This window comes from Vombatus ursinus, unplaced genomic scaffold (assembly GCF_900497805.2).
Source record: "Vombatus ursinus unplaced genomic scaffold, bare-nosed wombat genome assembly UNPS02009062.1, whole genome shotgun sequence".
In the NCBI taxonomy this organism is placed as follows: domain Eukaryota; kingdom Metazoa; phylum Chordata; class Mammalia; order Diprotodontia; family Vombatidae; genus Vombatus; species Vombatus ursinus.
In genome coordinates, this window is record NW_020948840.1 from 17,852,802 (window position 1) to 17,867,487 (window position 14,686).

Here is a 14,686-nt window from a genome sequence, read left to right on the forward strand (position 1 = left end):
TTCTCTCTTCAGTTCCCTCATTCCCTTTTTCTGACAGTGGTAGTTTAAGAGATAATAATAATAATAATAACAACAACAACAACAATAACAACTCAGATTTATATAGTATTTTGTATGGGAATGCTTTCTTTATAGCAACTCTGCCAAGTAGGGAAATATGAATATTCCAATTTTTTCAAATGAAGAAATCAAAGCTGAGGAAGCTAAGTAACTAGCCAAAAGTCAAATTTAGAATTAGAAAGGACCTGAAGGCCATTTAGTCCAAGCTCCTCATTTTTTTTTTTTTTTTACAGATGAGGACATTGAGGCCAAGAGATGCTACGTGACCTTCTCAAGGTTATGCAGGTAGAGCACGGCAGAGCCTAGACACCCACTGTTCTTCAGAGTCCCATAGTTACTAAGTACTGGAAACGTAAATTCCAGCCCAGGAATCCTCTAACTCTGAGTCAGAGATGTACTGGAGCCAGCTGGAACCAGCTCACAAGAACTGATTGTTTAACTTTCATTATGAACATTTACACTTTTGAAATGGGCAAAGGCTATAAATCAGGGTTTGAGTTATTGTGGGTTTTTTAATTGTCTAAACTTAAGGAAGTGATAGAAAAAAATGTTAATAATTCAGATTCAGATTAAACTTAAAAGTATACTGTATGCACATTCCCCTTCCCCCCAACCCCAAAAGGTGATTATTAAACATTTATCCGAACACTCCTGCTATTGCCTCCCAAACACCGGCACCTTCAGAGCAGGGCCTTGAGCACAGAACTCTGGCTGGGATGGACTCTTTATGAAAGGTAAAGAGGTATCTCCTATAGTTTTGGGTGCTTTTCTATCCATTTTTGCTTTTAAATTCCTGTCAGGCCCTGGGTTCTAAGGTTCACATTGAGAGGGTGCAGAAACTTCTTCAGACTTTCCCTAGCCAGACTCAATGATAGCAGAGGCTCTCTCAGGATTTTAAATATGGGCCCCCTAGCCTGCAAAAGGCCGTGCTGGCTAATAGAAATTAAACGGGCTCTTTCCCTGTTTAGAGACCACCCTATAGTCATCACTATCTAAATGCCAGGGGTACAAATACAAAAAAAAGAAAAAAAGGAAACAGTCCCTGTAAGCCCTCAAGGAGCTTACAATCTAATGGGGGAAGACAAAACACAAAAGGAGGCTGAGAAGGAGGGAGGAATACCTGACTCATGCTGGACAAGTCAGTTGGAGAAGTCTTAATATAGTGGAACCAGGGGAGAAACGAAATGAGATGTTTGAGCTGAGATCTCTCCTTAAATGGAGATCTAGAGTTCATAACCCCACCCTCCGGGCAGAGAGACTGAGGGTAGTGATGACGTGAAGTCCCAAGGCTGATGAGATCTTGCAGGTTGTCGAGGTATTCCCAATAATCAGCTTTCTGGGACATGGTGAAGTCATTCACAGAAATCCCAGGAGAGTGCAGCCAGGTGTGAAATGAGATATCTGAGCTGAGGTCTCCTCTGGCATTGGGGTATGATAAAGTCCTACCTCTTACCCCCAACTTAGGGTTAATATGAGCAGACCTCAATTTAGGTAAGAGACATGTAGACATGTAATTTTTGTGTACTATAGGGATCCAGGGATACCCCTGCTTTGTTGGACTGAAAGCCAATCAGGGACTTCCCCTGTCATCCTGAAGTATTCTTCAGTCAGAGGCACATTCCAGCCATCTCCTTGATCTTCCATCTAACCACTTCTACCCCAACCAGTGGAACTCCTGAGCCCAATCCTTGAGAACAATCTGCTCAGCTTTGTAACCACCACCCTGGAGTCATGCTGTCTGGATTCTGGAGTCAACCAGCTGCCAACGCACATTGTCAATTCTATCTACCTGTCCCCAGACCCCAGACAGCCCTTCATATCTCATCCAACCATACATCCCAGCCACCTGCCCATTATGACTCCTGTCCTACTCTACCCTTTCCATCTTTCCTGCTTTCTACCTATTGTTCTGGGAAGAACAATCAAATGAACACTACCATAACTCCTTGAGAGGGCATGTCAATTGATTCCTGTATGACTCCATTCATCGTCCCTGTGAATTCTCAGACCTTCCTTGGCCATCACTCCTTTAAATGTGTTGGTTCCCCCTACTAAAATGTAAGTTCCCTAAGGTCAGGAACTATTTTGCATTTTTGTTTATATCCCCAGCACTTAGCACCATTCTTGGCACATAGAAAGTGCTTAATAAATGTTTTTCATTCATTCAAGGCTCTATATCAGGTTAATCTAAGAGTAGGGAGGCTTTTTTGCCTTTATTTTAAAAATATTAGTCTTCGATTTTAAATGGCTTGCAAAGTGATTTCAGGAGACCTAGCCCCAGAATGCTGATGCTGTTCCGTGAGGATTCCAGTGGTCACCAGACATTGAAATTAATGATCTGGATGTTGGCAAGGGCTGGCTGAGGTAGAGAGAACCCTGGGGGAGTGCCTTGGGGGGAGGAGTTTGATATAAGGTAGTTCCCGTGGGAGCTGATGCTTAAAAACCTCTGGACACAAGGTTTATAGGGCGCTCTTCCCTTCTGGAGCATCTCCTGGGCCTCCACACCATCACCAACACCACACCAGCCACGAAGCTGGCAACAGCAGCCAGCAGCACGGCCCAGTAGGGGACCTTGGAGGACTCGTCGGCTTCCTGTCGAAACAGCCCACTATTCCTCAAGGTATGGAAGTAGGGGTTATCCTGTAAAATGAGCATATAGTAGGGTTCAGAGGATTAGGAGTTCACAAGAATAGCTATCGATCAATCGATTAACATTTGTTTAATCAAAAAGCATTTATTGAGAGCTCTGTGCCAACCACTGGGCTAAAACACTGAGCCTAGAGAAGCAAAATGGAAAGTCCTTCCCTTAAATAAGCTTATAATCTACCCTGGGGAGAGAACATCTACATATCAAGAAAGGGACAGGCAAGCCAGTTTGATTGGAACCCAAGATGTCCTGAGGGAGAGATACGGAATGGCTTAGGGCAGGCAGCCCAAATCCATACCATCCCCTTGACCAACACCTTCTCTATTAGACTCAGGTGGAGATAGCCTAGGACTCTGACCACCCCCCACCCAAGTCCCATGAGCAGCAGCATCCTATACACCTGACCACTGACCCTAATTCCAGCCTGACCATCATCTAAGGGAACAACCCTTTTGGAGATCTGACCTGGCAAGAGGTTGAATCTCCAGCCTCTGTAGATGCTATAGCCCCTGTCTCCTCAGCAGTCATGGCTATTGAACACCCAGAAAAGGTCCTAACACCATCAAGTGATTTAATACCAGAAACCATTATGGTGTTATCAACCAGACTGACATCAGCCTTGCAGCCAAAATCTCATACTTGTGTTCTCTCCCTGCTCTTTGAGCTCAGTGATTTTGTCTTCTTTTTCTATTTGTATCTCCAGCATTTTGCACAATGCTTTGTACATAGTGCATGCTTAATAAGTGCTTTTTTTCATTCATTCATTCATTCATGCCCAAAGATCAAAGTAGACTAGGGAAGATGTTTGATACAGCCCAGCTGAAATAGTAAGTGCTTAGTAAATATTGAATTGAAGTAAGTTATAAAACTGGAGATAAAGACCCTGAAGATAGGAGGAGATTGGGAGTGGAGGTGGCCTTCTTATCCCACAAATATAATTCTCCTTTTGACCCTCTTCTTGGTAACTCTGCTCCCTGAATATCTAAGGAGTAAAAACACTGATCTCCAGCTACGTGCCTGCTCTGGGGACACTCACTTGGTTGGCCGGATAAGAGTGATGATCACAGAATCAGAAGATTTAGAACTGGAAGGGATTGAGAGGCCATCTAGGCTAACCTCATTTTACAGAAGAGGAAACTGAGGCCCAGTGAAGTCAAGTGACTTGCCCAAGGTCAAATCAGGTGAGGAGGGGAAAGATTAGGGAAGGGAGGATGGAAGAGGAGGACAATTAAGTAAGGTGGACGACAGAATCCCAGCTGTGTATCTCTGGACCACCTGTTGGATGCTGCTTTACTGGTCACCGTTAGCTGCTCCTGGAAGCAGTTAGTGGTTCATGAGGGTCCACCAGCATTTCTTCTTCATGACGCTTCTTTCCAAATGCTTCAGTTAAACTACAGGAAGCTTAGCCTTTTCACCCTGTGGCCCCAGGAAGTTTCAGTAGCTATTTGTAACCTATGATGTGTTTTTTTTTTCCCCTTGGGGGAGTGGTGGTGATAAATTAGTTTACTTCTAATCTCCTCAGGGGAGAAAAGAGAGACAAGTAGGCCCTCATTCCCACATGCCCTATCTCATCCACACCTTCTGGAAGGAACCATAGAGAATATTTAATCCAATCTCATTTTACAGATAAGGAAACTGAGTCCCTCCAGTCCTCTTTGCTGCAGATACTTAAGGCCTTAAGTAAGAAAAAACAGAGCTGGTCAGCCAAGGTTTGGAGTAAGGAGAGCTTCCAGGGATGGACGTGGTAATGGTGGTAGGTGTGTGTAGGTGTGTGTGTGTGGGGGGGTGAGTGTGTGTGGGTGTGGATGGGGGGGTGGTGTGTGATGGCTCAGGGACAGCAGCATGGTATAGTGGATAGAATGCTGGGTTTGAGTCAGGAGGACCTGAGTTCAAATTCTGCCTCACACAGTCACTAAATGTGTGACCCTGAGCAAGTCACTTCCTCTCTGTCTGCCTTAGCTTCCTCAGCAATAATTTGAGAAGATGAGACTAGATGATGTCTAAGGTCCCTCCCAGGGTTAATCTATGATCCTATAATAAATCCTAGTCTGGCTAGGTTCTTCATATTCAACCTTCCCTCAGTGAAATCCCAGGACTGCAGGAAGTAGCACTAGGAGTTTGGGGGAAGAGCATTCTTTATTTCCTTGCTCTCTTTCCCTCCCGCCTCACCCATGAGATCATCAGTAACAAACCTCTTTGCCTTGGAATCTCTAAGTACTTTCCATTCAGACTCTCCTTTTAAAGTGCATTAAAAGTATTGCCTCTTCTTGACTCCCTCCTCTGAAAGTGTGGGGAAACAGAGGCTCTAATGGGGAAGGTGGAACATGCTGACAGCGAAGGTGACCAGAGGTGGGTGATTCCAAGGGAGCTCAGCCAAAGGTCCATGCGCCTCTGCTACCAGCGGCTATTCCATTCCCTCAACTCTAGAATTCAACATAGCTACTGAAACTTCTCAAGGTTTGAGAGTGGAAGCTCTAGGTGACGACTTTGCTCATGCTCAACCCATCAATCAATCAACAAACATCTATTAAGCCTTACTATGTGTCAGGCCTTGACATGAGGCCTGACATGTAGGTGCTAGGGATATAGAGGATAGCCTGTAGCAGAGAGTGTTAACCTTTTTTTTTTTTTTTTTTGAGATGGGGACCTCTTTGGCAGTCTAGGAAAACCTAGAAACCTCTTCTCAGAATAATGTTTTAAAATGAACAAAATAAAGTACATGGGGTTACAAAGGCAATTAATTATGATTTAATACAGTTAATAAAAAATTTTTTTTTAAAATTTCTGGACCGAGGTTAAGAGGGTCTGCATTATAGTTTATCAAGAGTCTAACCAAAGAGCCTTTGGTCACTTGGAACTGAAAGCCCTTCCCTTCTGTACAGATAGTAAAGAAAGATGATGTTACACAGGGAGGTGGAATGTGGGGGATGAGAGCTGGATGGACTTTTACTTACAGAGGTTGGACACTTGACTTTTGTCCGGCTGTAGGTAAAGTTATTGTAGGTCTGCTTCTGGCCCACTGGTTCCAACTGAAACAGAGCACAAAGAAAGTGGATCCTACTGACTCCACTTACCCACAGAGCTGCCCGACTCAGAGGCCCGCCACACATTCTTTTTTTCAGCCTCTGATAGAGTGGGAAGAAGTTGATGGACTGGCAGAAACATTAGAGGAACTCAATACAACCTAACACTCAAACTCTTACATTTTGAGAGAATTCCTGGAAACCAGTCCATCAACTCCACATCATCCTTACATGAAAATAGTAAGTGTGAGGAGTCACTTTCAGTGTGGTGGTGGAGGAATAAAAGTCACTTCCCTGCTTTGTTTTGACCCTCTCAGAGAGAAGCAGATTTTTCTCCTGTGGGTCAGACGGTGGTAGACTGGTCTTGGAATCAGAAGACATGGGTTCAAAACCTGGTTCTACCACTAAGTAACTAGGGAAATCATGTATTCTCTCTGGACTTCAATGTCCTCATCTTCAAAATGGAGAAATCACACTGGCATTAATTACTTCACAGCATTGTTGCAAGAAAAATGTTATATAAAGTGAGTTATAAAAATATCCACAGCAATGTTTTAATTGTGTGTGTGTGTGTGTGTGTGTGTGTGTATGTGTGTGGGGGGGGGGTAGCAATGAACTGGGAATAAAATAGCTGCCTATCCATTTGACATGTGAATGTAATGGTATATTGCTGAGTTCTAAAAAATGATAAATATGAAGACTTCAGAGAAGCTTGGAGAAGTCTTCTATAAACTGATGCAGAGTGACTAAAGCAATGTAAAAAAACAAAAAAAGAACAACCCAATGATGAAAATGATGAAACTGAATGCTGTGTAATTATAATGACCAATCCTGTCTTCAGAGAAGAAATGAGGAAATGCAATTCCCTCCTGCCTTTGCAGATGTGGGGACTGTGGCTTTGGAACAGTTCACATACTGTCAGACTTGGTTGATGTGTGGGTGAGTTTTACTAAACTGTTTTTCTTTTCTCTTCCTTTTTCATTACAAGAGATAGTTTGATGGTGTGGGTGAGAAGAAAGCTATAATTGGAAATGATGGTAATGTAAAAGATAACAGTGAAATTTAAATCTTAAAAGTGAGTTATTATTATTATAGAGACATAACCTCAAGGCAGTGGGGGAGGGGGTGGAGAATGGGGGAAAGCACTCAGAGGGGACAGAGGGACCATGAAGAACAGACTAGCTAGGGCTATATAGCTTAAGAAATGATTATTGCTGATGTTGATGATTGCGGTGAGAGAACTATGCTGATGGAGCTTTGATGTACTTCAGTTTCTCGGTGTTTAAAGTGGGGGAAACAGCTCCTTATCACCTTGAAGTGTTCAGTATTAGACAACTACTTCTAGTGAGGGGCTAAGGGACTTAATGATCACACTTTATATATATATATATATATATATGTGTGTGTGTGTGTATATATATATATGTATATATATGTGTGTATATATATATATATATATGTGTGTGTATGGTCCTTAAAAAACAACAACAACAAACAAAAACTTCCTCAAAACACTTTTCCCATCTGTTTCCATTTACCTTTCCTCAAATCCAGTTGAAGTAGGCATCTCAGGCAAACCTCATATGATTTTTCTCTACATAGAGTCTTAGAGTTGGAAGGAACTTCAGAGGTCATGTAGTTCACCCCCTACCTTAACCCTGAGACTTTTTCACAAGATCCCCAACAATTAGTCATGTAGGCGCCACTTGAGCACCTCCAGTGAAGGGGACCTCACTACCTCCTGAGTGAGCTGCTGCTTTTTCTGGATGGTTCTAACTATTGAGGAATTTTTCCTTACTTTTAACCAAAAACAAGTCTGACTCCAGTTCTAAATCACAGCCTTTAAGATACTTGAAGAGGCTTTTGTGTGTCCCTCCCCCCCAACTCTTCTCTTCTCCAGGCCAATCATTCCCAGTTCCTTCAGCCAATCTTTGGATGGAATGGTCTCCTGCTCTTCCACCATCCTGGTTGCCTTCCTCTGGACTCACTGTAGGTTGTCAGTGTCCTTAAAGTGTGATTAGGACTGACCCCAGCTATGGTTTGATCAGGGCAGGATTCAGCAAGACCATCCCCCCCTTCTTTTCTGGACATTCTATTTCTCTTAGGACAAACAACAATGACAACAACAATTTCTCTTAATGCAGCCTTAAGACCTTATTAGTGTTTTTGGCAGCCACACAACATACTTTATAATTCCCTAAAACCTCAGATCTTTTTCTTTACTTTTTTTTACACGAACTGTTTGTTATTGTTATTCAGTCATTTTTCAGTCATGTCTGACTCTTTGTGACCCCATTTGGGTTTTTCTTGGTAGAGATACTGGAGTGGTTTGCCATTTCCTTCTTCAGCTCATTTTACAGATGAGGAACTAAGGCAAACAGGGTTAAGTGACTTACCTAAGGTCACACAGTTAGTAAGTGTCTGGGCCAGATTTGAACTCATGAAGATGAGTCTTCCTGACTTCATGACCCAACATTCTATCTACTGTGCCACCTATCATACCCCCTCTAGCTATATTTCTTCCATCTTGTATTTAATACAATTGTTTTTTTTTTAACCCAAGTGTAGGATTCTACATTGAACTATATTTAAATTACATCTTATCATAAGTGTAAGTATGTAAGTAAGTTTCCTAAAGCTATCCTTCCACCAGGATATAATCATAGAAAGAAAGGTGCAGAAAACAAAACCACTGAAGTATTAATGTTTTATATAGAGTGCAAAGATACTTTGTCACCATGTTATTATTCTCTGAATTATAAAGAAGTCTCCCTAATGGAACTGGAAGGGAAGCTTTGGCTGACTGGCCAAAGACTGGCCATTTTCCATAGTGACCTTTAAAAAACCTGAGCTTGCCAACCCTAGAGTTAGTTGAGCTTTGTGGAGTGTGACCTTTGCCAGAGAGAAGCAGTGAAGGAAAGGGGAATTTTCTCACCTTCCCTGCTTCAATGACCATGGAGTCTTTAAGTGGAGGTACTCTCTCAAAATAAGACATTGTATCCAGGAGTGGTGTGTGTGTGTGTGTGTGTGTGTGTGTGTGTGTGTGTGTGAGAGAGACAGAGACAGAGACAGAGACAGAGAGAGAAAGAAGAAGATGATGATGATGATGATGGAGGAGAGAGGGAGGGAGGAAGGGAAGGGGTGAGAGAGAGAGAGAGAAAAGAAGAAGAAGAAGAAGGAGGAGGAGGAAGGGAGGGAGGGAGGGAGGGAGGGAGGGAGGGAGGGGGTGAAAGAGAGAAGAGAAAGAGAGAGAGAGAGAGAGAGAGAGAGAGAGAGAGAGAGAGAGAGAGAGAGAGAGAGAGAATTGAGCTTGTTGGCAGGGCAAAGCAGAAAGCAGATTCTCTAGTGGTGGTAGAGGAGAGAGCCAACTTTGGATCCAAGGGAGAATTAGCCCTGGTAGCTGAGCCATAGAGAGAAATAGGCCCAGGAATTAATGAATGATTCATGCAGCGGAGATACTGTGCCCAGTGGGAACAGCATAAGGATACCAGCAGAGTGCTGGTAAATGTTTAAGAATCACCATGTTATTAGTTTCTGAATCTATGTGTGTGTGTGTGTGTGTGTATACACACACACACACACATATATGTACACACACACACAATAGACCAATACACACACACACATATGCATGACATACTTTAAAGTTTAATCTGCATCATTAATCTTTCCTCCATCACTTTCCTAAGTCTAGATGACCAACAAAACAATAAATCAAGCCCTAATCTGTAGAGTTTGATAATTTACAAGGTGAAATGCTTATCCTGAAAATTGAACCATCAGCTGGTTTAAGGTAGCTCCAGTACATCCCTGGCATAGAGTATGTACTCTAAGTTTCTGTTCACTCTTCCCACTGATGCCATGTGTATTTGTGGGAGAGTGTAACCCAGGTTTATGGAAGGGGGATATTTTATACCTTCTCATCTTACTATCCCACCTTAGTAAATGTTTCTGCTTCCAGCTAATTGTGTCTACTGGATGACTATTAAATGTAAGGTGGGGGGGGTGGGGTTGTGAGCTATGGTTTTAGGGGTATGCATAACCTTCCAAGGTAGGTGCTATTAGTATCCCCATTATATAGATGAAGAGACTATGGCAGACTGAGACTAAGTGACTTTCCCATGGTCATATAGCTAGTAAGTATCTGAGGTCATACTAGAACTTAGGTCTCACTGACTTTAAAGCCAGTGCTCTATCCACTGTGCCACAGACCACTAACAAGGCAGAAGTTATACTGGATTCTAAAGAGAAGAGGATAGAGTTGATACATCATTGCCACACTGTGGTACACCAGGAGCATAAACCAATAATTGAAATGATGCTATAGACTGGCATGATAATTATTAGACATGAATTAAAGGGGTAAATTTGGGTTATTCTAGAATGAAGGAATTTGATGTTACTTTAGCTTTGTAAAAAGAAAGAAATGTGGCATATTGGCAACATCATCAATCTAAGTGTCCAGAGGCCTGAGAATCTAGAAGACCTTGGTTTTTTACAGAGGGAGTGTGGAGAAAATGCTGGACATGGAGTGAGAAGAAACCTGAGTTTGACTCAGATACTTAATAGCTGTGTGACCATAGGCAAGTTAAACCTCTTCACCTCAGTTTCTCATCTGTAAAATAAGGATAATAATGCCTGTGATACCTACATCATAGGGTCTCATTATTACTATAGTCCCATCTTTTCCTTCAAATAGTTTCCTGACCTTGAGTAAACAACCTCATTTCTCTGGGTCTTAGTTTCTTTATCTGTAAAATGAGGTGTTTGGGCTAGATAGAGATCAAGTTTCTTTCTGGCTTTATGAAACTCTTATAAAGGATATGGCTTCTACCTAAACTAATCTACTTACTTAGTGCCATCCCAATTAAGCTAGCAAAAATTATTTTATCAAGGTAGAAAAAATAATAACAAAATTCATTTGGAAGAAGAAAAGGTCAAGAACATCAAAGGAATTAATTTTTAAAAATGTAAAGGAAGCTTTAGCAGTTTCAGATCTTAAACTGCATTATAAGGTAGAAATTATCAAAAGTATCTGCTACTGGCTAAGAATGGTGGTTCAATGGAATAGAGTAGATGGACAATACACAATGGTAAAGGATTATAATAATCTTGTGTTCGACAAAAACAAATATCTAAACTTCTGGGATAAGAACTCACTATTTGGTAAAAATTACTGGGAAAGCTAGAAAGCAGTCTGGCAGAAACTAGGTATAGACCAATGTCTTGTACCATTTGCCACGTTAAGGTCAAAATGGATATGACCTACACATAAAGGGAAATATCATAAATTAATTAGAGGAGCATAGAACATATTACCTATAAGATTTATGAATAAGAGAAAAATTTATGGATAAATAAGAGATAGAGAGCAATGTGGGATATAAAATGGATAATTCTGATTACATTAAACTGAAAAGGTTTTGTATAAATAAAACCAATATAGCCAAGATTAGAAGGAAAGAAGAAAGTTGGAGAAAAAATTTTAAGACCAATTTCTCGGATAAAGGCCTCATATCTGAAGTATATAGAGAATAGTATCAACTTTATAAGACTATGAGTCATTTCCCAACTGATAAACAGTCAAAGGATATGAACAGGCAATTTTTAGAGGAAGAAATCAAAACTATATACAGTCACATAAAAATGCTCTAAATCATTATTGATTAGAGAAATGCACATAAAAACAGCTCTGAGATATCATTTCATACCTATCAGGTTGGCTAAAATTATAGAAGAGAAAATGACAAATGCTGGAGGGGATGTGGAAAAATTGGGTCACTAATACACTGTTGGTGAAACTGTGATGATCCATTTTGGAGAGCAATTTGGAATTATGTCCAAGGATTACGGAACTATGTATACTCTTTGACCCAGCAATACTACTATTAGGTCTATTTCCCAAGGTGAACAGGAAAAAAGGAAAAGAACCTATATGTTCCAAAATATTTACAGCAGCTCTCTTTGTGGTGGCCAAGAACGGGAAATTCCCATCAATTGGACATTGTCTAAACAAGTTGTGGTGTTTGCTTGTGATGGAATACCACTGTGCTATGAGAAATGATGAGCTGGTTGGTTTTAGAAAAACATGGAAAGATTTGCATAAAATAATGCAAAGTGAAACAAGCAAAATCAAGAGAATGCTGTAAATAGTAACAGCAAGGGGCGGCTAGGTGGCGCAGCGGATAGAGCACCAGCCCTGGAGTTCAAATCCAGCCTCAGACACATGATACTCACTAGCTCTGTGACCTTGGGCAAGTCACTTAACTTCGATTGCCTCACCAAAAAACAAAACAAAACAAAACAAAACAAAAAAAGGGGCAGCTAGGTGGCGCAGTGGATAGAGCACTGGCCCTGAAGTCAGGAGGACCTGAGTTCAAATCCGGCCTCAGACCAAACACTTGACACTAGCTGTGTGACCCTGGGCAAGTCACTTAACCCCAATTGCCTAAAAATAAAAAAATAAAATTAAAAAAATAGTAACAGCAACATCATTCAAAGAGTAACTTGTGAATGACACTAGGCCATTCTGAGTAATATGATCATTCATATCAACTACACAGAACTTATGAAGGAAAATGCTATCCACCTCTAGAGAAAGAACTGATATATGGAAGTATGTATTATATGGTTCCACATATATCGATATCAAATGTTGGCATTTCTAATGCAGGGTTGGGAGGAAGGGAGGGAGACAGCTTATAATTCAAAATGTCACAATAAATAGAAAAGAAAATTAAAAAAAATAAAGCATATGGCATTCAGCAGGAGGGGTATGAGGGGTGAAATAAGAGCAAGGAGAGAGCACCAAGTAGTTTGTAAGATTCCATCATGTTATCTCTGGGCAGATCTTGAATGAAAACATTCAGCTTTATTTTCTTTTCCAAAAGTAAGACAATGGGTGGGGGGAATATATTCTTCTCGTGAAAGAAAGGCTATGTCCTAGCCCTGTGCTACAAGGTCCTTGATGGACCAGGTCTGGAGATAATGGAAGAACTCACACTAACGTAATAGTTTGAAGTTTACAAAGAGTTTCCCTGCCTACCTCTAAGCCCAGCGAGGTGAAAATGCCAGGATTATTATCTCAGTTTTCTAGATGAAAACCAAGAGGTTTAAAAATGTGCCCATGGCCACAGAGCACATAAATCTCAGATCCAGGATAGGAGAGTAGATTTCCTGACTCCGAATCCAATCGTTACACCACCAATTCCTTCTCCCTGTGCATGGAGAAATAAATGTGGTTCTGAGGCAGGGGGATTGTCAGCCTGGTTGTTACTGTCCAGTCAAGGAAGTAAATATCCAGGACAACCTCACTCACACTTGGGACATCTGAGGCTTACCTCAAAGGGTTGTGGTGAGGATTGAAGGTGACGATATATGTTAAGTGCTTTTTACAGTCAAATATTATTGTGATGACAAATCTCAAAAGAAGAGTGGAAAAAACAGAGATGGGGAGTACAATTCTTGGTATGTGACCTTAGGCAAATTACTTAACCTTTATGGGGAGGTGTAGCATGAGAAGTTCAGAATAGATGATCCCTAGGGTTGTTGCTCTAAATCCTATAGAAGATGAGAGAAGAATGAATGATGCAGCAATGAAAAATAGAGACTCTAGACAATTGTTGATGAAATATAGCTCTCTTAGAAAAGAGGTTGGCCAAAGGATCATATACATATTCCTACCTCCTCATTTTACAGATAAGGAAACTGAGGCCCTCAGAGGTTAACCAAGAACACTGGAACCAGAAATGAAGCCAGTCCCCTGACTCCAGAGTTAGTGGTGAAGAATGAGGCATAGGCTGCCAGATATAGTGAGTGTTTCAGTTTATTTTTCTTAAGTACACATCTTTGAGTTTATTCTGGGGGAAAGGAAAGCATGGTATTGGAAATGATAGCATTGTTAATTAAGTACCAATGTAATGATTCCACATGTTTAACCTACATCAGATTGCTTGCCGTCTCAGGGAGGGGGGAGGAAATGGAGGGAGAGGTAGAATTTAGAACTCAAAATTAAAAAAAAAAGAATGGTAAAAATTGTTTTTACATGTAATTGGGGCCAATAAAATACTATTTTTTTTAAAAGTACCAATGTAATCTTCCCCCCCCCCCCCCCCCCCAAATACAATGGATGGGAAAGGAGCAGGGAAGGTAACTGGAAGGAGGAAGAAAGGAAGAGAGGAAAAAAAAGTGTTTCTTGTTCTAGTACTTGAATCTTTTGATTTCCCTAAGTTCCCAAGAGAAAGAAAGGAAGAACAGAATAGGGTAAAGCATCTTTAAAGGAAAGAAGACAAAATTGGTTGTTGAAGCAGAAATGGTCATCCAAAACAGATTTAGGGGAGAAAGCTAAGTACCCAGTGGATTGAATTATGAAAATGCTGCTGATAACATAACTGTTGGTGACTCAGAGATGTCCTGGTGGTAATTCGGCTCCCAGGGCTGAAAGAATGGCGTCAGTCTTCTAAGTAGGATGATGTTTAAATGACATCATAATACCCCTTGGAAGAAATAATTAGATAAAAGCAGTGTGCAGGGCAGGCTGATTTTTGTGGTAACACCATCAAGCCAGACTGAGATAATACTCGCCCTTGGCCACAATCCCCTGTTAGTAGCTGAGCTGAGTCAAGAATACAGATGCCCTGCCATTCATTCTCTCATGACATCTTGCTTCTCTGCTCTTGGGCTGCAGCTGATGTCACACTGTGGATGTTTTATTCACACACAAAAAGGCTGCTGGAGATGGCACAATTGTAAAGCCAAAGAGAAAGCCTGTGTTATGAGTCAGCCAGGCAAACTATGAGACAGAAGTACTGGGCTGACAGATGTGGGGATACAGTAACATCTGGCATGCATCACCATCATCCATGAGACCCGAAAACACTAAAAGGGAAAGATAAGGTTGCAGACTGCTTAGTTGCTATGGGAAAAGACGATGGGATGTACTCAACAGGTGAAAAGA

The 14,686-nt window shown here is 41.3% G+C and overlaps 1 protein-coding gene across 1 annotated transcript in view; it reads right to left on the minus strand.

Moving 5' to 3' along the window:
- Positions 1–2,242: 2,242 nt before the first annotated feature.
- The window catches only part of PLB1 (phospholipase B1), a 177,337-nt gene continuing 164,893 nt past the window's right edge, over positions 2,243–14,686 (minus strand). Inside the window, exons 56-57 of the mRNA XM_027850366.1 lie at positions 5,662–5,736; positions 2,243–2,700 (exon numbers count right to left, since the gene is read on the minus strand). Of these exons, the coding sequence (XP_027706167.1) occupies positions 2,497–2,700; positions 5,662–5,736 (279 nt within the window). The 3' untranslated portion in view covers positions 2,243–2,496. The remainder of the gene's footprint in view (positions 2,701–5,661; positions 5,737–14,686) is intronic.